Here is a 21327-nt window from a genome sequence, read left to right on the forward strand (position 1 = left end):
CCCTTTTCTGTTAGACCAACCTTTATAAAACACATGTAATATTTCAAGTGGCTTTTTATCTCTTAAGGGGAAAACCAAACAGAACAAAGATGCACTGTAGTGTTGGTTTTGCCTAAAAAGTGACTAAAATACAACACCATGTGTCTTCATATTTGATATAGTATGACTGAAACTACTTTTTTTTAGTTTAAGGTAAACCAGCAACGATTGTGTTGGAAAAACAGAATTTTGCTTGCCAGACCTCAGACTGGCAGCATAGAAAGAGTATTTCTAGAAGCATATTTTTATACACAGATTTAGCAAATCTGATTAGAAAACTCTTTATACTGGTGCTTCCTAAACGATTGTTCATAAATCACTTTTCAAAATAGAATCTTGTCATAGAGTATAGCTTGTCGCAATTAGAAAATGGAAAAATCCAGAATAAATAAATTATATCAACACTGTAGCATATGAAATACATCTTGATCTGGAATATTCTGGGTTTGGTCTCTGCACTACAAGAAAATTACTGACATATTGGAGTGAGTCTAGCAGAGAGCTACCATGGAGATCAGGTTCTGGAATACACGGTGGATGAAGAGAGGCTGAGAGACATGGTTCAGTCTTAGGAAGAGAAGAGTAAGGGTAGATATTACTGCTGTCTACAAATACCTAACAGAGGGCGTCGAGAAGAAGCCAGATTCTTCTTGGAGGTGCACAGTGGAAGAAGCATTGAAAACAAGTTGGAACATGAAAAATTCCTGCTTGACACATGGATTTAAAAAGTTGTGGGTTTTTTAACCATAAGGTGGTCAACTATTGGCCCAGCTTGCACAGAGAGATGGTAGAATTTCCATCTTTGGGGATATTTAAAACCCAGCTGGATACAGCCCTGAGCAATCGGCTCTAGTTGGAGGTTGGCCAAGATGGCCTCTGGAGGCTCCTTCCCACCTGCATGACTCTATGGCTGACTGCCCTGCTGCAAAATATTATTTAGCTATTCACAACAACTCACATTTGCTTTAGTTGCTTCTTCTACGTACGCTGTTTTGTGAGACTTGTTTCGATTTGTTCTTAACCTATAGTTCCATGGCCTTGGAAACCACAATCTGACTTTCTCATAACAGCTTCTCTTTTGCAAATAGGCATAAATGTAGCATGAAGGAAACAAGGTTAAGCTTCTCCTTTCTACAGCTGGATGTCACCAACTCATCTGTTTACAGGTTTGCTTCCAAGAAGCCTTACAGAGATGATTAGCCTTTCCTCATTAGTCTTGTTTCTACTCATAGTTTACAAATAGAGGACAACTGTACAACTTCAGCAAGGAGACAAGCCCAAAAAGGATCTAGCTATAACAGATTACACAAATTTGAAGTGCACAGCTTAAAATATCTGCAAAGAAAAAAAAATCTGTCATTGTAAAAAACGAATCCTGGAATGTGTCACTAATTATGCCTTTCCAAAATGGAGACTCCTTCTACAAAATACCGGCTGTGGTTCAAAATTTTAGTAATGACTAAGACACTTGCATATAAGCACCCAAAAACTGAAGTCCAGAGATTGACTTAGTACATCATGTATACAGGTGAAAAATATCTCCCTTTATAAATAGAAGAGATGGTCCCAAAGCTCAAAATTTGGCTTCAGAGTTCCAGACCTGCTACAGAGAGAGCCTGAGAAATCAGAAATCTGGTTAAGTCTCTTATCCCCCTTTTCTCTATGTTTTTTTAGGCAATTTGGATCCATGATTTAGATGTAGGCCTGCCTCTACAACAAAATAATCACATATTTCAGCATGGTTTTTTTCCATGGGGCCCTTGTTCTGCCATATTTGAATAAGATGTCAACAAGACCATGAATGACAACTGGAAGTAAATAAACAGTCTTGCTTGAATTTTTTCCATTTTAAAGAGTCTGGTGCTTAAACTGTCACTTTATTAAGTTTTGTAGACTACTGATAGCATGTCTAAAGGCAGGTGTGTTAAGAGGTCAAAGGAGGATATTTATGCAGGTTCACAGCCAATGAATATCATAGTGGTGGGTTTGAGAGCACACACTTTAGGACACCACAGTAATGAAATTCTAGGATTCTCTTATCCGTTTTTTAGTCTAATGCACTGACTAGATGCTCTACAGTTTCACACAGCTGAGGTTTCAGTTCCCATTAGACATCTGGCAGGATGCTCTATATATTCCAACACAAATTGGATTCTAGGGCCCTCAGTCCCAGTGGAACAGCTGGGTGGAATGGCCATAAAAAGTATGCAAATACAGAAGTAGAGAAATACGAGATTGTCAGCAAGCAGTGCTCCGCAATTTAAAAATGTATACATATATATAAGCATATATATATACACATATAGAGTATAGTTAGTTTTAAATCTTTGGAATAAACTCAGGTTTTGTTCTCTCTCTCTTTCTGTCTTTCTTTCTTTTCTTTCTTTCACTCTCTCTCTTGCTCTCTCTCATGCTCTTATCACAAATGTTACATCATTGTCCCTAAAAGATGGTTAGATTTTGGTCCATATTTCATGCCATATGGGCCAGACATCGTATTTCCCCCCTGTCCCCAAAGTGTTCAGTTGACAGTCACAGTGTTTTGTGAAAACTGTGAGGAAAAACAGCATCTTTTGATTAAATTCAATCTCTCACTGGAACCAAAGGTTGCAACATGCTGAGAATTCAAGTGCCAAGGATCCCGGTGACGGCTCTTAAACATCTATCAAGTTTCTTGTTTGTTCTTTTTTCCCTTAAGAGTACAGTTTTACCTCCCAAAACATAAATTAAGGGAAATATTTAACAGTCAATGAGTCAAAACAGTCAAAGAAGGGCAGTTGGCTAATACAGTATAAAAGAGCAGCAACCATTTGTGGACCACGCGCCATTTTGTTTCATTTCTAGACACATCTTGTAGGGATGGTCCCAGAATATACAAAATATACAACCTAATGACCACCTGCCTGCTTGCATAGGCCATTTTTATGGTCCTAAATGCAGTCTTTGGAGTCAGGGCCAGTGCCAAATAGTTTCAAATGCAAGTTATGGTAAGATACATTTTTTTGTTTTTCTTTTGTAATGAAGACTTCAATCCACTTTGAGCCAACAAAATCAAATTATCAATAGGACTGAAGGATGAGCATGAGACCTCCACTTCTCCTTGATGGTTCACACAGTAGGCCAAAATGGACCTCTAGGTTAGTAATACTTTAGACCAATCATTTGGAAAAGCCCCACTGCTGTATGTAAAATCCAACCCTTCCTTCACTGTTCATACTGTTACATTTTTCCATATAGGAGTGGGCTACGGCATTAAATTGATGAATGGAAAAGGAGGACTTTGATAATTTCTTTAAAAGGCTAATGCTGAATGAAGCCATTGTACTTGGAGGAGGTTCTTGATTTCCCACTCAGAGACTGGAACAGGATTTTTGGCTTGGATTATTTTGTGTGTAAGATGCTCAACAAACATTAGCTTTAAATTAAAATGTCTGCAGGTGCTCTTTACACAAACAAAAGTCTAATGTTTTAAATTGGTTAATAGAAGAACAGCAAGAAAAAGCAACATAATTCATCACTAAGTCACTGTGGGTTGTGGCTAACATGCTCACATGATGTGGAAGGAATCCTGTAGTCATGCCTGTGTGGCCAGTCCCAGACCGATATCCAGGTGAAGACAAGGAGTTCTGAAGATCACTTGTTCGTGGAGAAAAGAGAAAAAATGTTTAAGCTTCCAAATAAGCTTTTAAAGTTTTTTGTTCAACAAATAAACAAGAAGTCCTAGCTATGGCAATAAGGTGAGGCCTACAGAGATATTAGGTGCTGTTTCTCAGGGATTTATCCCTTGGCTACTTAGCCGTCATGGCAGCAGCTTCCAGAGTCCCTAGTGCATATGTTGTGCAATAGCCAAAACAAAAATTAAAATAAAAACAACCAACAAAAATATAGTCCTCCATGAAGTCTACATAAACTCAGGCCAAAAAGAGGGTATTTGTGTCACAAGTGTCACTCCACAGTCTACTGCCATTAAGGCCACTGGTATTGACTTAAAAGGATCTCAATAGCTCAGTTCTAGGAAGAAGAACCAAAACCAAGACAGGTCAAAGTGTCTGTGAGAAGTCTGACGCACTGAACATTGGGAATTCTCAGACAAAGAACAAATGAACCAAGAGGTTAATTTTGGCTACCAAACTGGGATTTGGTTTTCTAGGTCATTGTTTTCCCCCATCTATTTAAAAAGAAAGTTAGTGCTACAAATATGCAACTTCAAGACGACATATTCTCCTATTGAGTTGCATTGAGAAGCAAGTTAAATAAGCCCCTCCTACTGCCATCCACCTGCAGGGAAGCCTCCTCCATTTTCTTTGATTTCCATTGGCAAACAGAGGAAACAAATCCAAGAGCGATGAAGTACTGTAAGCAATTGTTCCTTCTCATTGACTTCACCTCTATACCAATTCCTCGCCTGCATCTTCTCGCATCCAGCTGGGGCAAGGCATAAAGAATCGATGTACGTACTGAAGTATAACAGGGTGCATGACAGTGTGAGCGTGTGGTCTCTGTACAGAGGATTACACGTGATCGAGTTCTCTTCTCCTGCAAGGTAGCGCGTTGTAACTTGAGTTCCACTTTCATCTTACAACACTTAGCCCAGATGACATCCATGCCAAGCTGACCGATATTTAGATGTGTCTCTTCATGTGGAGGGCGAGGTGATCAGACCTGGAAAAACACCTGCAAAATAAAGCAAGTGGGAAATGAAATAAATATAGGATTTGGGAATACAGAGTTTCTGCTCCTTCCTCCTTATATGCAGGAGGAAATATAGATTTGAATTCAGAGACATTCTTTAGATTATCCATGGATCACCACCAAACTGTGTGATTGACCTCTGTGACCAGAGATGGCCAACTATCCTGGCTCTTCAGCAGCTAAGTAAGACTACTCTTCTCCTTTCTCTGTTCCTCTCTCTCCCTCTTCTTTCAACTCAGTCAAACATCAGGGAAGAGTGCTCATCTATGCACCTGTAGTATAAAATCAATTATTTAGTATAAGTGCATGTGTGTACATATAAAAAAATGAAATAAACCAAGTCAGTTTTGCTCACGTGCTCAGCAACACCAGTTAAAAAAAAAACCACCAGCTTTCTCAAGTGCTCAGAACCTGCAACAAACACCAAAGTACAAAGCCAGTTTTGAAAACTGAATTCTCCTTTCTAACTCCAAACTGGAAAGAATGCTGGCTCAGAGATCGGAAGCTGACAATCTGTCAGGCTACATATCTCTCCCTTACTCTCTACTTGGAATCTGGGTGCTAATATGTGGATCTGGATGAATGCTATCTCCCTGAAGGATGTTGAGGGAAGATAAGGTATTATGCCTATTTTATAAGAGTGAAAATTGAGACACAGAGAAGGCAACAACATTGTAAATCACGTAAGAAGTGTGGTAAAACCAGAAAAAAAGAAGCTTTCGGCTTCTGTTCTTTATCCACAAAGTAATTTTTCTCCATCTTGTAAGAAAACATAATGTTTTGACATTCTGAAGATGTAGATGGATGCTGATGAGACGGACAGAGCAGCGACCCTAGAGAACTAGTTGAGTTTTAGGGCTGGTCTAAACATACAGTTAATTGAGAATAAGGTAGGGCGTGAATTTGAAATGAAGCATCTATTCTTGATTAACTCCCTCTCTGAAGGCTTATGACTGTCTTCTTTTGAAATTACTTAATCCACTTGGGAAGTGGGTTAAGATAGTCAGAATAAAATACACTTACTCAAGGAGAAGAGCAACCCCAGAAAGAGTTAATCAGGAATTACTATTCTAGAACAGCTGCCCTATAGTAGACATGCTGCAGGGCACTCACAGCAGAAGGAAGAGCAGCCCAAATTCAGGCACTTCACCAAGATATTGTCAGAGTGATCAGGGGAGTAAGTTCTCAGGAGGACAAGTGCTTTTCTTCCCTGTCATTCAATAGATACCCCATTTTATCAAGACTGCCAGTAAGCAAGAATTTTTTTTCAACTTCATACCCATTAGAAATGAGATCAAAAGCACCAACCCATTTCACACCCACCATCACAGTGTCATTAAAGCTATGTATGGCACCAGAGAGCAAACTGCAGGACAAACGGGCAGTGGTTCTGGCTGCCTACCCCAAAGCCCTAAAACGGAGCCTGACTGTCAGAGCAGCAGGACTCAGGCACTCTCAGAAATTAAACTTCGACTAGATACTTCAAGTTGAGCGCTAAAAACCAGGAGGTTTCCAAGTTCCCTGCAAATCTTGGCTTGCCTTCTTTCCACTCTAAGCCACAAGACACTGGCTTATTTATTATTACTAAAATCAAAACCCACCTATTATAAATATCACACAAAACCCCACATATCTGTTTTGAGAAAACTGGTTTTGTAGGCTCTGAGGGCAGCACAAAAAGCTACTTCCAGAACTGACTTGCCTGGAATGTCTTTTCACTGCCCCACAGATTCAGAGTATATAAGAGCCACCGACGCTGGTATGAAGAATAACCAGATGGTTTATTATGAGAATCTGGACAGCTCATACATGGGCACTGAACGTATTTCCAAAAAAGCAGTAGTTGAGTATTACGTATTATTCAGAAAGGAAAAGATAAAAAAGCAAATTGAACTACTCAATAAAAAAAGCCAAAACCAAAGAGAAAAAAAAGACCACTCAAACTAAAGGCAAACACTCAGAGGATAAACACCCTAAGCAGAGAAAGGCTGAGAAAGAGAACAACTATAAAAACGAAGAGGTTTAAAATAGCTAGGGATTCTTTTCTGTCCTGCTGGCAGTACTCCCCTGCACAGGCAAGCTATCTGCATCTACATGCAGAGATAAGCAATCAAGATGTGCATTTTTAAGACAAAGAAAATCTGCAAGAAGGCAACTTTTGCAAGAAAAGCTAGATACTCATCTTCTGTGGATGAGCATAGCTCTGCTCAAATCAGCTGTTCTCTACTGATTTCTAGCAGCTTACAAGGGGGTTAATACCTTCAGAGTGGCAAAAAATTTAAAAAGACTTCAAAGTAGGAGGGAGGCTGCATTCCTCCAAGCTCCTACATGAAGCAGTGTGAGACAGACGAGAATCTGACAATGGACACTTGGCTTTCAACACAGCAGGCTCAGCACAGCTAGAATTTTCTAGCCCTAGGGTGCCAAAATACACCCTTGGACCAACATCTCTCTGTCAGTCTAAACTGAGAAAGCAGCATGCTCTGGCTACAAGGGCTGCCAAAACGAAACAACAGCTTGAGTGGCTGCCAAAAAGACACGCACCAGCTGGCACTTCAGTCTAGGACTAGTCCTAAGACCACCACCCAAGCACGGCTTTTCCTCTCCAATTGTCTCCATTACAGATGCAACCCAAGAAAAAGGATGCTGAGTCATAGCACAGCAAGATCTATTAAAAATATGGATTCAATACATTGTTTCACATCAGTAACCACAGTATTAGCATCTAGTATATTTTTCGGCCCTAGAATATTTTTATAGCTAATAAAATGGTACCATATTTGCTAGTTTATAGCTAATAAAATAGTACAATACTAATTCTTCACATTCTCCTCCTGACTAATTTGGTTAGTTCTATCTCTTAGTAAGGCTAGTGGATGTTGACATTTATTTTCAACAGTAAAACAGTAAAACAAATTTTGCAGCTACATCACACTGTCAAAAAAAGCTATTGATCAGTGGAGACATTTTTTTTCCTTCTGGGACTAGACACAGCAGTGGAAAAAAGGTCCACAGGATATGCTGTCAAGGCAAACTCCTTTCTTCACAAATTAAGAAACAGCAGGTTGCTGGTCTCTAGCACTGCCCATGAGACAAGACCTTGCTCCACACCTCTGGCTCTACACCTCTTCCAGTTCCAGACCAGCTCTGCACTTTGTACATGGGCCCACCACAATCTTCCCCCTCATCTCTCCCCCCATCCAGCTCTTCCTAGAAAGGGCAGTTTATGCTTAGAATAAGATATCCTAATTCTGAAAGTCATACAGTGATGTGTGATACATAAACTCCCTGCTCCCAAACAGGATTCCCTGCTTTCTCTTTTTGCTCTATCTCCTTAGCAACACAGTACTGCTCGGCACTGAAGCCTCTGCAGGAGAAAGAGGGAAGGTAACTACAATGAGAGAAGTGAATATGTCGCTCGGCCATCTTTCTTACCAGCTGTGGATTCTCCACTGTGAGATGTGTTCATTACAGCTAAGTGTGCTCTTAGCTTGCTGTCAAAAAAGGAAACCACGTGCACACGCGCACGCACGTGCAGAGCAACACATACCCCAATAGTCTGGCACTAAGTTGCCACCTCCTAAACACATATTTATGCAGAACAAGAGAGTGCCACTACCCTGTCATCCTCTTCCCCTTGGAGTGCTGAGGGCTTGCACTGTGTGAGGAACATAACCCTAGCCTGTGTTTCTGAAGAGCAGAATTCCTGGGGAATGCTATAACCAGCATATCCCTGGTGTCTGGAAGGGACAACTAGGGACTTGTACACTGCTTTCCACACCACTTTAGCTGATTCTCCTTTCTGCCCTGCTGCCACCAAACCACACACCATTTGCAGTACATATGGTGCTACTCAAACCAGTGGTAGTTTGCCAGCTATAACTACCAATGTGAGCCGCTGGTTGCATGGTGTTGAGATAGGGCTGGGACAGCAGAAGAGAATCGCCACTTATCTCTTTTGTTTTAAAACTGACCTGTACACGAGGACATTAATACTCCTTTGATGGCAGCCAGAAGGTCAGAGACACAAACACATCTGAAAACAGCCTGGGAAGGGAATTTCAGCCAGACTGGGTGCACAACATTCCCCTTCTTTGTTATCTGAATCACCACTTTCATGCTCTGATTGCCAAGGTATGGCCTTCACCTCTCAACAACAACAGGCATATGTTTTGTGCTATGTCAGTATTGTTAGAAGAGCTCCAAAAGGCTCCTTAAACAAACCAGGATGTCTGAGAGAGTGACCACAACTCCTGTCAATAATAGGGGGTGTGATAAAGGGTAGTAGTTCAACTAAAGCGAAACTGTTCTCCAGCTGGGAACCCTGGCCTAGGAAGAAGCTTCTTTAACATTAAAAGTCTGCCTAAATAGCTACGGACAGATTTAGGTACGTATTTCAGTGCTTGCTTGAGGTGACATCTGCAATAGGCGGTAGTAGAGAGATCTGTGAATGAGAAAAGAAGGAAAAATAGTTGTATGGCAGAATGGGCCAAAAGAAGAACAGGCACTGTCACTCTATGAGCTTGGAACAACTGACTGGGAGAGTAAAGACAAATCTGTCTCCTACTTTCACACACAGATGGTATGTGCATGGACTTCAACAGTGCACAATTCCCAGCACTCTTAACTTATTAATAAATATTTTTCCTTCATCTACAGATTCGGCTGAAGAACAGAAAATGCATTAAATGACTGCAGGAATATTTCTCTTGACTGCAGTGAGTGACTTGGCTGCCAAAGAAAAAACCTAGGTAGGAAGGAATAATATGTGGAGGGAGAAGAATTGAATACTTAACAAAGGGCTGAAAGAGACTGAGGAGTTGAAAATACTGACGTATTTCTTTAGATCTCTGTTAAAAATACGGTCTGTCCTGACACAAAAACCCCGGGGCTTTGTGTGTGTGTGTGTTTGTGGGGCCAGGATGGTTAGTTTGTTCTTCAGAGGAAAGAAAAGAGAAAGACAATGCCTTGCATTCGAAACAGAGAACATAACTGTTCTCCTTCACAGAGGTGCTTATACAAAAGCAGAACTCCAGAGGTCCCTACTTGGTTTATCCGGTCCCTCATTCTGAGCAAACAAAAAATAATCCAGGGATAGAACAAAAGGTAATCCAAGAGGAAGCCCTCTGTGGGGGAAAGGGGACGGGAAAAGGGGAGACAAGGGCAGAAGAGCACTTAAGGAGATGAAGCTCTTGGACAGGCAGGATGTGAAAATGATCGAATTTCCTTCCCATAAAAGGATGGGGTCCATTGTTTATGTCCCACACATCCTCTTTCCACACATGTTCTCGGCTGGTCTGGTGTACCCAGAGGCTTCCTAGAGCCTTTATTGTATTACAAAACGTTTCCTTATCAGAGCAGAGAACCTTAGTGCTGCATTAAAAAGATAGGTAATTTTCTTAAGCCTCTTTTAAAAATATATATAAATAGGATTAGCTGGATAACATGTTCAGATGCAAGCACATTATTTGATTACTCAATAGTGGATCCAGGTTTCACCCAGGGCACTGCCAATCTCCAGCTGGGGGGTGTGAGGGGGAGAAGTGCTCATTGTTCAATGCTGTCAGTGCTGTCAAGAGTCATTACAGGGGTAATTGCTTTTGCTCCACCCTAATTTCTTATCAATTGGGATTGGGGATGGGGAGGGTTTTCTCTTGGTTTTGTTTCTAAATTCAAAGAACCCAGCTTTCAGAAACGCTCAGCACCAAGCAAGAATGACCACATTTTTCAGAAGAGCTCACCATTCATTCAAGCAGCTAGAGTGATGAGGACTGCAAAAAGGAATCGGCAGTGAGCGGCAATAACCACGGCTCCAACTGGGAGCTGCAGGCTGCTCAGCTCACCAGTCAAAATTGGCCCCTCATCTCTGAGTGCCCAGAGGAGGACTGTTGCATGAGAGACTCTTCAGGACCTCTGGCTCTGGGCACCTGTCAGGATTTTAAATCTGGGCCTACAAAGAATGAAGGTGCAGAGTATTTCCCACATCAAACAGATGTCAAGGGTGAGATTTAAAACTGTAGGAAAAGACTCACTAATTAGTAGGAATGTGCATAGATCACTGATCCTACACAAAACAACCTATGAATTGTAAGATGTGCTTAAATCACTCTTGTGCTTTTGAAAATTATGCCTTTTGCTGTCTTTTACTGACTCTCTCCTGTCACATCTGGGGAAGCATGGAGTCCTGGGCTCAGTTGTAACAGAAATTAAGTGCTGGTTTCCTACAGATTTGGGGCACTTGTTGCACAACAGCCACACACACTCCCCATGCCCCATGTATCTGTGAGGCCCACCGGTTTTGTGAGGCTCACCCTGCCAAAACACAGGCAGCCAGCAGTGGTGTTTGGGGTAGTCCTTGAAGCAGAGCAAACAGAGGGAGCTCTGCCTTTGTGAGAGCACCAGGAGATGGAAAGCTGTGGAGATGCTTTGTCAAGAGGTCCATCACTGAAGTGATCCAGGGCCCTCTGGATGTCTTCTCTGCTTTACGAGCATTAACAAGAGCTGCCCTACGGACTGAATCCTGTGCCTACAACAGACACTGGCAGGTTTCAGTCAGACCTACACCTGGTCCCACATCTTTCTCTGTGCTGTGGGATGGAAACAGCTTAGGCTGCTTTGGAAGTATTCCTGCTCTGCCAGCCTGCCTGGCCACTGAGGCAGAGAGGACAGGGGCAGAGTGGAGGGTCTCTCCTTGGCTCGGGGATCGAGGCAGTGGGACAGGATGCCAGAAGGGACCCCTCTGCTGGGAGCCAAGTCTCTTGTCTCAGGGAAGTTGATGGCTCCACACTACTCACAAAGTCCACATGCTGCTTGAACACCGTGTTAGGAGGCTGCATTACCTGTCACAATGGTTGCATTTAAAGGGCTTTGCACCCGTGTGCTTTCTGTAATGCCTCGTGAGCTCGTCACTCCGTGCAAAACGCCACTCGCACCCTTCCCACGAGCACTTGTAAGGCTTCTCACCTGCAGAGGGGAGGAGAGAACAGTCAGCGTGGCAGCAGGATTACTGAGCACTCAGCTTGCAAGCCCTGTGTCCTCCCACCTTGCCTCTGTCCCACTCGGGCAGGTTAGCCCATCGCATAATTCATGGCCAGTGTGGGATGGAAACAACTTAGGGCTTATGAAGCATTGTACTAAGGGTGGATCCAGCCCAAATTTTACTGCTGCTAAAGTTCTCGTACAACCTTATTTCCCATTTCTAAGAAAACCAGTCAGTCTTCAAAGAACATCCCCAAACGCCTGTCCTGCTGTGTGGCTGAAGCCTGATTTTCAGTCAGCTTTTCAGCTCACTCTGCCCTTGCCAGATGAATTACTGTGGTTCCTGTGAGAGGCTCTACTAACACCCGAACACGCTACAAGTGTACACCACTATAGAGTGACCACCACCACTGCATCGCCTGCTTTACCCTGGCTGCCATTTACCCCTCGCATGGCCAGACTCACATGTGTTCCCCTCGAGCTTTCATGCCTGCTGCCCCCTAGGACCGCACCTTCTTTAGCTGCTTCTGACAACAAAAACTGCTCCTCGGTTCAAGAAATTACGCGTCAGGACAATGAGTGCGAAAGGATAAATGTTTTCTTCTTTAAATCAGCTGGTTCTTCAGGCTTTTTGCACTACACCTTTATCAGCTGTAATTCTGCCCCAAAATATTAACCATACCACTGAAGGCAGTGAAATGGTGCAGTGATAAAACGAGAGATTCTGGTCTGCTGCATTCACATCTACCTATTTTCTAACACAAACCAGTCTCTACAGATCCAAGTCTGTCATGGTGTAACATCCATGGAGTCATTAACACCTTCTAATGAAGAATTCCAAGGTCTCATGCCCCCCCCTTTTCTTATTCAGTGCATGTATTTGTGTGCAGTGTATTTGTGTGCATGCAAATTTATCATCTCCCTGCAGAACAAATGCTCCAGTGCATCTTCTCCTATATAAACTCCATGTCACTATTCCCCACGCAGTCAACACTGTATGGATGCATCAGGAGAGAGTTGAGATAAAATGCAGACAAGAAATCACTTTCACTACCAAGCTTCTAATCTGGTAATTATAAACAGAGAAGGGATTATTACTTATTCGTTTTTCTTAAAATTGTTAAGATGATCTTAAAAAACCCACCACTGACCAAACTGAAGTTGTAGTCTGCATGACCTCTCTATGCCAGTCACGTGAAACAATCACTTGGCCACAGCAGACAAATTTCTCAGAGCAGAGATGCAGATTTCTATATTTAACATGTCTATCAGCAAGTAAAGGAGTGAAATCTGATTATGGGAGACCTATGTATTTCCAGGTGACAAATTGGAGAGACCAAAAGAGCAAGAAAAATAAAAAGGGCAAGAGAATTGCATCAAAATACATGAAAAAAGCTGTTCTATGGTGAGTGAATTTCTGCCAACTTCCTACTGCACAGGCAGCTCTCCTGCACAGTGGTCATCTGCCCCAGAGAGAACAGCAGAGTGGGCTGAGACATTAAGTGGAATTGAGCCATTTTACTGGCCTCTGAGAAGTTTCTCTGGCTCAGTAGCTCAATTAAAGGATTCACTGGTGTGAAGCAACGAAGAAGGGGCAGCAGCTGGCAAGACTCTGCCAAAATATCCATTTGTCCCTCAGTCCCTGAATGCAGAAAGGCCAGTCTGGATGTCTGTGTTGTGTGCCGCAGTCCACCATGGGAAAAAGTGCAACAGGACAATGGACTGAGCCAACAATAACACCATCCCACTTAGATTCTGCCTGCCTGGTCATCTCTGCAGACTTGCCTTTTGGGTTTTTTTCTTTTTAATAGGATTTCTTCAGGGAAAAAAAAAAAAAAAACAAACAAAAAAAAAAAAGCAAGAAACTTCTTGTTAGGAGCCAAGTGCTGGTGTCTTGTTTCTGGGCTGGTTACTCAAGTGTAGTTCAAACACTGTCACCAGTGCTGGCCCCAGACATTAGAGCTGCAGTTGCAGTGCTCTCCCTGCCCAGCCCTTGACATCCTATCTGGCACACTGTATCTGCTCTCCCCTTCGCAGATTTTGCTGCAGGGATTTCCCCAGCCCTGGTCATGTCTATGATGGTGCACCGGTTTTGTCTGAACAGTTCATGCATTAGTTTTAAGAGCTGTCAGTAAACAAGCCTCGATGATAACTCAGCTTCCTTGGTTCTCTGACGCTCTCTAGTGCTTACCTTAGAGTGGAGACAGCAAGGCATACAAACTGCCTTGCAGCGCATGTTTGCTACACATGCTGCAAAGCGAATGCAGAAGGCAACTGCTCAACCAAATCTGGCAGGTACAGCCAATCTGAATGATACAGTCGCCTACAGAGCAGAAGGGTGAAGGAAAAACATCCTGAGCTTTCTGCGAAACCAGGGCTATTAGGACTGAAGCCGAGTTTGGCTTGTTAACATTTGTCAAGAGCTTTGAAAATGTACAGTGCTATATATAGGTTACGAGAGACAGAAATGCCAGGCATAATTACTGGTAAACCCATGGATGTCACATATCTCTGTTACTTGCTGCAGGGGCTCCTCTCTCAAGTGTTCCTGATCTGGCCTTGCACAGCCCTGAGCTGAGTTTTGTTTTCAGATGCTTTTTCTTCCTAACCCAAGCCCCTGTTCCACAAAATGTCAGACAGTACCTCTTTGTGCTCCAGACAGCATGCTGGCATACAGTGCTCTGTGTAGCACAAGATAAATGCAAAGGAGCATGGTGACCTTTAAAGCCATGTCAGATGGCTCCTTGACCCAGAGACCTCAAAGAGGGTAGATTTCCTGCCCTTCTGCAGCTACTCAAAAACATGAGAGGGCAGGAGGAGAGACACCTCCATATCTCTGCACGTGAAGACTAAGAACATAAACTGCTTATTTAATGGCTGCTTCCATCTTACCTGAAGATGAAATGAAAGCGTATCTTGCAGAGGTGCACATATGTAGGAAGCATGGGAATGGAGAAGGGGGGGAGGGTCCTCCTACCTCACTACTGGCAATGGCAGGGAGAAGAAATGGCAAGGATCCTTTCCATGTGCCAGGCTGCTCTTCTGTTGTTGCAGAGGATTAGTGAGAATAAAAGGATAGATGGTGAAATCCTCCTCTGCTGAAGGCAATGGCAAAACTCCCACTCACTTCTACAGGGCCAGGATCTCCCCCTTTTTAACAAATTAATTATGAGCTTCAAAATCCAATTAAAAATAGGAACATGGAGCTGTGCTACAATGACTTTTTTCAGGCTTTAATTCCTCAAAATTAATAACCACACTTAAAACTCATGCCTGCAGGCCACTCCCAGGAAGGAGGCTCTACTCCTTAAGTCACCTTTATTCAACACAAGAATCTGTGCCGTGCTTAAACAAAGCCATAAATCCACATTTATACAAACGGACTCAGTGGAGAAGCCAATGCACATCTGAAAAGAGGCTGATACCCAGACATGCAGCTGTTAAATACTCAGCTGTTTCAGTTCAGATCGTGCTCCACACCGTGGGGCCGGTTCAGCTTCCACACATCCACAAATGCACCTGGGAAGGGCAGGCAGCCAGCAATGCAGACATACACTCAAGCAGTGAATTATGCAATTTTCTGAGAAAAACACTAGTGTTAAAACAATGTACCATTTGCTTATGGAAAATCTTCTAGAACCGATGCAGAATAGTGGCTTTCAGCTTTTTGTCATTCTTTCCCTGGGAGGCACAGACCGCTACCTATTGATTTCAAGCTTACTGACCACTTTCCAGTTTCCTTGGTCAGCATGTGCATCAGAGAGCAGTGCAGTGCAGGAAAGGCAAGCTGTGTGAAACAGTGGGCACGCAGGACCCAACATCCACACCGTGTGCATCTGAAGGGTGTTACTTCTGGCTAGCCGCAGCCTGGTCCTGTGGCACGAACCATAGGTTCTGTAGGTGAAACACACCAGCTGTGCACTTGTGGAGTGCCTCCTGCGACAGGCCACCCAAAACTATGTTTTTGCTCTGCCAGGCTGAACCAAAGCACAGTGAATGGGGGCAACTAGAAGACTTGCCTGAAAACGGGATGCTTGGTCACCAGGAAACACCCACACAGACACATCCTTAGTTGCCTGCTGAGGATCCCTGAGAAGCAGCCTGCACATGTCTGCAAGCACACAGAGTGCTGTGCTGAAACCTACTCGTCTAGAAGGACCTTATCATCAGAAGAGTTAGTGGTACAGAAACGCTATTGGCCCTTCAGATCGGGTTTCAGTCCATCGCGACTGCATACTTCTGTGAAGCAGCCTCCCTTCATTGTGTCTCTGTCCTGTGCTCCATAGCCCATTTTAATCTTTGCATATTCCTGAAACATATTTTCATAGCCTGAGACTGGGATGCTTGGGGAATAGGCTCTCTGTTCCAATTTAGGGCACTTCACACAACCTAGCTCCAAAGCACATATCACTACAGTCCGGCCCTCCATCCTCTTTCTTTCACCCAGCCTGGTCCAATCTGGTAACTGGACGACAAAGACCTTTGCAAATTTTTGGGAAACATGCAATAGTGAGGCTAGAATTTATGAGTCATAATAAAAATCCATCAGACTTCGTCAGCCCTGAAATCGGGTCACTATTCCTTTGGTGACTAAGACAAATGCAAGACTCTAAATATTAGGCATCTAGTTACAAAAATAAACAGATGATTGGTACAGTTTTCTCTTGAAAGCCAACAATGTATCATTTGAAAATGTAAGGGAGCAAGTACACAATCCCAGCAACACTACCATGGTAAACACACACCAGGTTCCCAGCCAAACACGATGGATAAAGCTGGGCTAGTTCTGTGATGGAGACTCTATACTGGTCCTTGGGACTTCCCCCTCCCTTTTCCAGCCTTGGGCAGTCTTGGTGAGTTTCATCTCATGCAACTTTAGGTATTGAAAGCCATCATCTGAAATAGCCACCTATGGCTCTTTTTCAAGTTAACGAAGAGGCAAAGGCATGTGTGGAGTGTGACACATCAGACACCCGTCAGACTAGAACTGGAGGTGAATTTCTCTCCTTAGATAGTAGAGGGAGCTAGGCAAGCAGCTCAGCTGTAGGCAGCTGTATCTTTGCTCTCCAGGCACAAAAAAGAGAAGATCAGGTTTTCTCTCAGCACATACTTATACTGTAAATCCTATACAAGCCTTCGCAATAAATATTCCCTCACAGAACACAGCAGTGGGGATATTGTCTCTTCTCAAAATCCAGAGACCCCCTGTCCTTGCCAACTACATCTTGCAGGCACCCTCTAAGGCCTGGGGATATTTCTGTTGCACGAGGTGTAAGGCAGCATTTGCTACAGACATCTCACAGTGTCTGTTTCAACAGAGAGTGACTAGCAGAAACATTAGGTTACAGGACACAGAGGTACATAACCGAGATCAGCTAAGGACACTCATGATCACAAAACTATAGCACACAATGGACGCTGGGCATGTTATACATCTTACATCTACATTATTTGTTGCCAACCCCAAGGGTTAAAGAGTCACGAGTCCAGTCTCCCATAGAAATAACGACATTTTAAAGAAGAAGAAAATAGTATTTAGAGATCATTTGCCTTCTGCTTTGTAGATAACTTAGGGCCATGATTTTAAACTTCTATTTGCAGCCCTGCAGGCTAGAAACATTTATTACGAAATACAGAGAAAGGAGTTTGCTCTCTATTCCCTGGATTTCAAGGGCAGGGACTTGAAGAAGAAAAATCTCCAGATTTTGGGATGTGCATGATAAGATCACTGAGTTGGCAATGTTGTGGGGTGAAATCCTGGCTCCATCAAAGTTATTGGAAGAATGCCCATTAAGGCTTGAGTTTCACCCTGTATCTTTACAGAATTAAAAGTAAACAAAGATGTGATTATCCATTGAACCTATTTCCTTATGCCTCCCCTGCACCCCACCTTAAATACCACACCACAAACTTATGTTGATTACAGTGCATTTAGCAAAACGATCAAGTAGTTTAAGCCCCCAGTCCTGCAATGAACTTCAGAGGAGAATCACAGTCAAAATCCTTGCTAGTATCTCTCTGTGCTAAAATGTGGTACAGTCACGGGGACCCCTTTTGTTCGTATGACTGATTTAGCCAAAAATGCTTGAAAAAAACCAAATCCTGTCTGTATGCACATTCTGAAGGCCATCCAAATAAGCCATTTGTTGTACTATGTTTTAAGAGCTCCTTAATATCATGTTACGTAACTACACAAAACTAGCACGCAAAAGTGTCTTTAAGAAAACAACAGAAACACCATGAGTTCTAATCCATCATGAATTATTTACATATAGTTTCAGGATCCCCCCCAAAAAGTTTTAGGAAAGACATACAAAACATTTCCTTCCTTTTTAAAATCTACGATTTAAAAACTATTCAAAATGAAACTAGCTCTAAAAGCCTCAATGTCTAAAAATATGTATTGAAAGACAGCTTTAGCTACACTTGCTCCAAGACTGGTGTTCCTGGAGAACCAGACAAACTGCAAACTACAACTGAAAAAGGAATTAAACGCAAGATTTCTTGCCTGGATTTCTCCTATAAGGAAGCTCTGGGGGCCTGAGCCGTACAAAGAAATGTGTGAAGAATCAAGTAGCCCCACTGGCGTTTTAAGGGTGTGTTTTAATAACTTTCCTCACCACCCTTTCTGAGAAATCCTTTTGGGACCTGCTGTTCCCAGGCTGGTGACTGGGACCGTGCTGATGCAGAGAGCAGCGATGCTACTGTGGGACAACCCAGGGCATCCTTCAGAGGCCAGTGCCCAGGGGGATGCTGTCGGTGCAGATGCAAGTTGCTCAGAAATGCCAGAACCCGGTGCAGTTTTCGGTGGGAAGCAGCCCCCCAGATAGCCTTGCAGAGAAACACCAAGGCAGGCATTCGTATTTGCTTTGCAGTTTATTACGAAAGTCTGCCACAGCACAATGGGACGCCTAATGAGGAACATCACATTAACAATATTTTATATTTATGTAGCACTCTTCATCTCCAAGGGTCCCTGAGAGCTTTACAAGCTACATACATGGCATACCAATGAAGCCGAGACATAATTCTTCTAATTAACTGAACATCAACACACAGCACATGGCACAACAGAAAATGTTACCGGTCACTCCTCTCTTCCTATGGAAAGAGCTACATGATATTTAATAGAAGCACGTTGCAGAAGGACATTCAGTTTTAAGGACTCCTGAAATAATGACACCAGACACATCTCCTTAACACCTGTGCCTGTCCTCCCTCATTACATACACACGGTCCATCAAATATGAGACACAGAAGAGGAGTAGCCCAAGACCTGCTGCTTGTGAAATATCCCCACTTTCACACTAGATTCAGCAAGTTACCATCACTAAGCTCAGGCAGCTGCTCTCCTGGTGAGGTTACAGAAAAGCTAGTGAGCAGCTGCAGCTCAGCGCACAACAACATCAACCTCTTTTTAGGATTAGTAAGTTCATTTCTTTAGCAAAAAGCAAGAGCAGGCTATTTAATACACACATCCTCTGGAGATCAATGCTAACATCTAAGTGTATGTGCGTGCAACCCATCAACCAGTAAAACTAATTACAAAAATCAATTTCAGATACTTTCTGAGCCTTTCATTCCTCAATATACTCCTAATTGATTTTTGCTGGAGAATAGAAAGCCTAATTATTATATTTATTATTACAAAGGAATGCAAGGGGGGGCAGTGGTCAGTCCTTAAGTGGCTCACCGATGCTTTCTACCCAAAAAAAGAAAAAGGAGAAAAAAAACCCAGGCATTTTATTCACAGTTTTGCCACCTGCTGGAAAGATGGAAAAGCCTTTGAAAGGGTGACAAAGCACAAGAGAAAAACTGGCAGGAGACAGGACGGGGCAGAAAAGGAATGTGACGGGATTGTGAAATACACAATGTGAGAAGGTTGTACCTATTTTTAGACAGGCAGGGATGATCAAGTGTAAAAGCAGTACATTTCCATGAACGATGTACAGCTCCTTTCATCCAAAAAGGTCAGCAGTGCCCTTATAGAGAGATGGCTCTGATCATGTCTATATTAGAGATGGGGGAAAAGAGGTTAAGAACGGACCCAACATCCAATCAGTCTTGCTACAAACTTCAAACCTCTGGATTAGTCCCTAAGGGCCTTGCCAAAGCTTGTCTACCAAGCCAGCAGCAGTCTTTGGCATGTAGCTGTTCAGGACATGAAAAGAAATGAATTGTTGCAGCACTATGTCTTACACACACACACAAGCACCTAACACACATCCACAAAGCCCACTTTCCTAGCTGAAAAGCAGAGAAAAGCAAAGCATGTAGCAACAACATTCAAAGAAATGGAAATTTTCCATTTTCTACTCTACTTAAGAGGATGCATTTAATGAATGCCCATTGCCATACATTCCAAGCACTGAAGGTGGGGAGGAACACCACACTTTATTTCCCTGGGTCTACGCAAATCTCCCACTGAGAGCGATAAAGCCTTCGAAACACAGCTCCCCTTCCAAACCCCTTCTCTGCAGCTCCTCTCCGAAGGAAGCTCCTGGTTGGTGGAAAGCGGAGCCAGGGGACGGATGCCGGCGCCAGCCTGGGCGCACAACCTTCGCTTCTGCCCCATTAATTGCCAGTACATCCTCCCCCACCCCAGGCCCTGGGGACAGCAGCAGAGCGGCAGGCCCAGGCTGGCACCCGGCAGCAACACCAGCAGCAAAACTACCCAATTAAGCCTCCAGAATAAGTGAGGGAGGGGGGAGGAAAATTTAAAAAAAAGAAAAATAAAAAAAATAAGGATGGAGTTGCTTGGCAACGGGAGGGCAGAAGCAGCTGTGCAGCAGGTCGGGCTGGTACCCAGGCGGCAGGCTGGCCCATTAGCACCCTGCATCTCATGCATTTCGTGCCGGGGTCTCCTAGTAACAGCCTGTGCATGTCGGGCTGTTGCGTGCTTCCCCTCCTCTCCTCCTGTTTCTCCCCATCATGCAAGGCATCGCTGTTTGCCCTAATTACACATTCTCCGCTGCTTCAAGCTGCCATTACTTCAGTCCCCAGAGGAGCAGCAAGAACTTTAAAAAAAATCTCCTCTAATAAGGGCTTTTAGTTTCAGATTCAGTGGAGCTCTGCGAGCTCAAAGATGCAAGGCAAGGTAGAAACGACAAAAGGAACAGAGGAAAAAGGAAGAAAATTCAGCAGTTCATTTGCTCAGATTTTTCCAGGACCCTGAAATACATTTTTTCCCTTTGTTTTTGGTAAATTATCCCAGAGGGATGAACAGTGAAGACAGCCCTTTAAGGGACATGGCACATATTTACATAATCTGGAGCAGTGTATCCAACATGTGCTCTTTGGACACCCACATTTTAGGACAAGAGTTTCTGAGAAATTCCAGGCAAAATATAAAGGCAAATATTCCAGAGAAAATATAAGACACATGTATCAGGGACTGATGAAAAAAAATTAAGAGGAATAGACACCGCCTTTTCCAAATGCTAACATTTTAAACGGTTTTCCTCTGTATTTTTGCTAATGAATGTGGGATTTTGCTTACTCAAACTATTACAGTTTACTATTCAACATTTATGTGTCACTTCATTTTCTCCCTTTTGCTGCTGAAAAATGAGAGAAAGATGACTAAAAAAATGATGCAGACTGGCAGAGGCAGCACCG

General features: G+C 43.1%; 1 protein-coding gene across 2 annotated transcripts in view; it reads right to left on the reverse strand.

Annotated features, from left to right (window-relative positions):
• Window positions 1-230: 230 nt before the first annotated feature.
• Window positions 231-21327, reverse strand: part of KLF7 (KLF transcription factor 7) — a 60635-nt gene continuing 39538 nt past the window's right edge. The window contains exons 3-5 of one of the 2 annotated variants that reach the window (XR_012633939.1): window positions 11571-11694; window positions 4318-4713; window positions 231-3675 (exon numbers count right to left, since the gene is read on the reverse strand). Coding sequence is in view for 1 of the 2 variants with exons in the window: in XM_074910479.1 (XP_074766580.1) it covers window positions 4662-4713; window positions 11571-11694 (176 nt within the window). In the remaining variant the exon portion in view is untranslated. Of the gene's footprint in view, window positions 3676-3984; window positions 4714-11570; window positions 11695-21327 lie in introns of those variants that run through there. The other variant, XM_074910479.1, reaches the window with a different exon arrangement.

The sequence above is a fragment of the Athene noctua genome, chromosome 7, assembly GCF_965140245.1.
Source record: "Athene noctua chromosome 7, bAthNoc1.hap1.1, whole genome shotgun sequence".
NCBI classification, from domain to species: domain Eukaryota; kingdom Metazoa; phylum Chordata; class Aves; order Strigiformes; family Strigidae; genus Athene; species Athene noctua.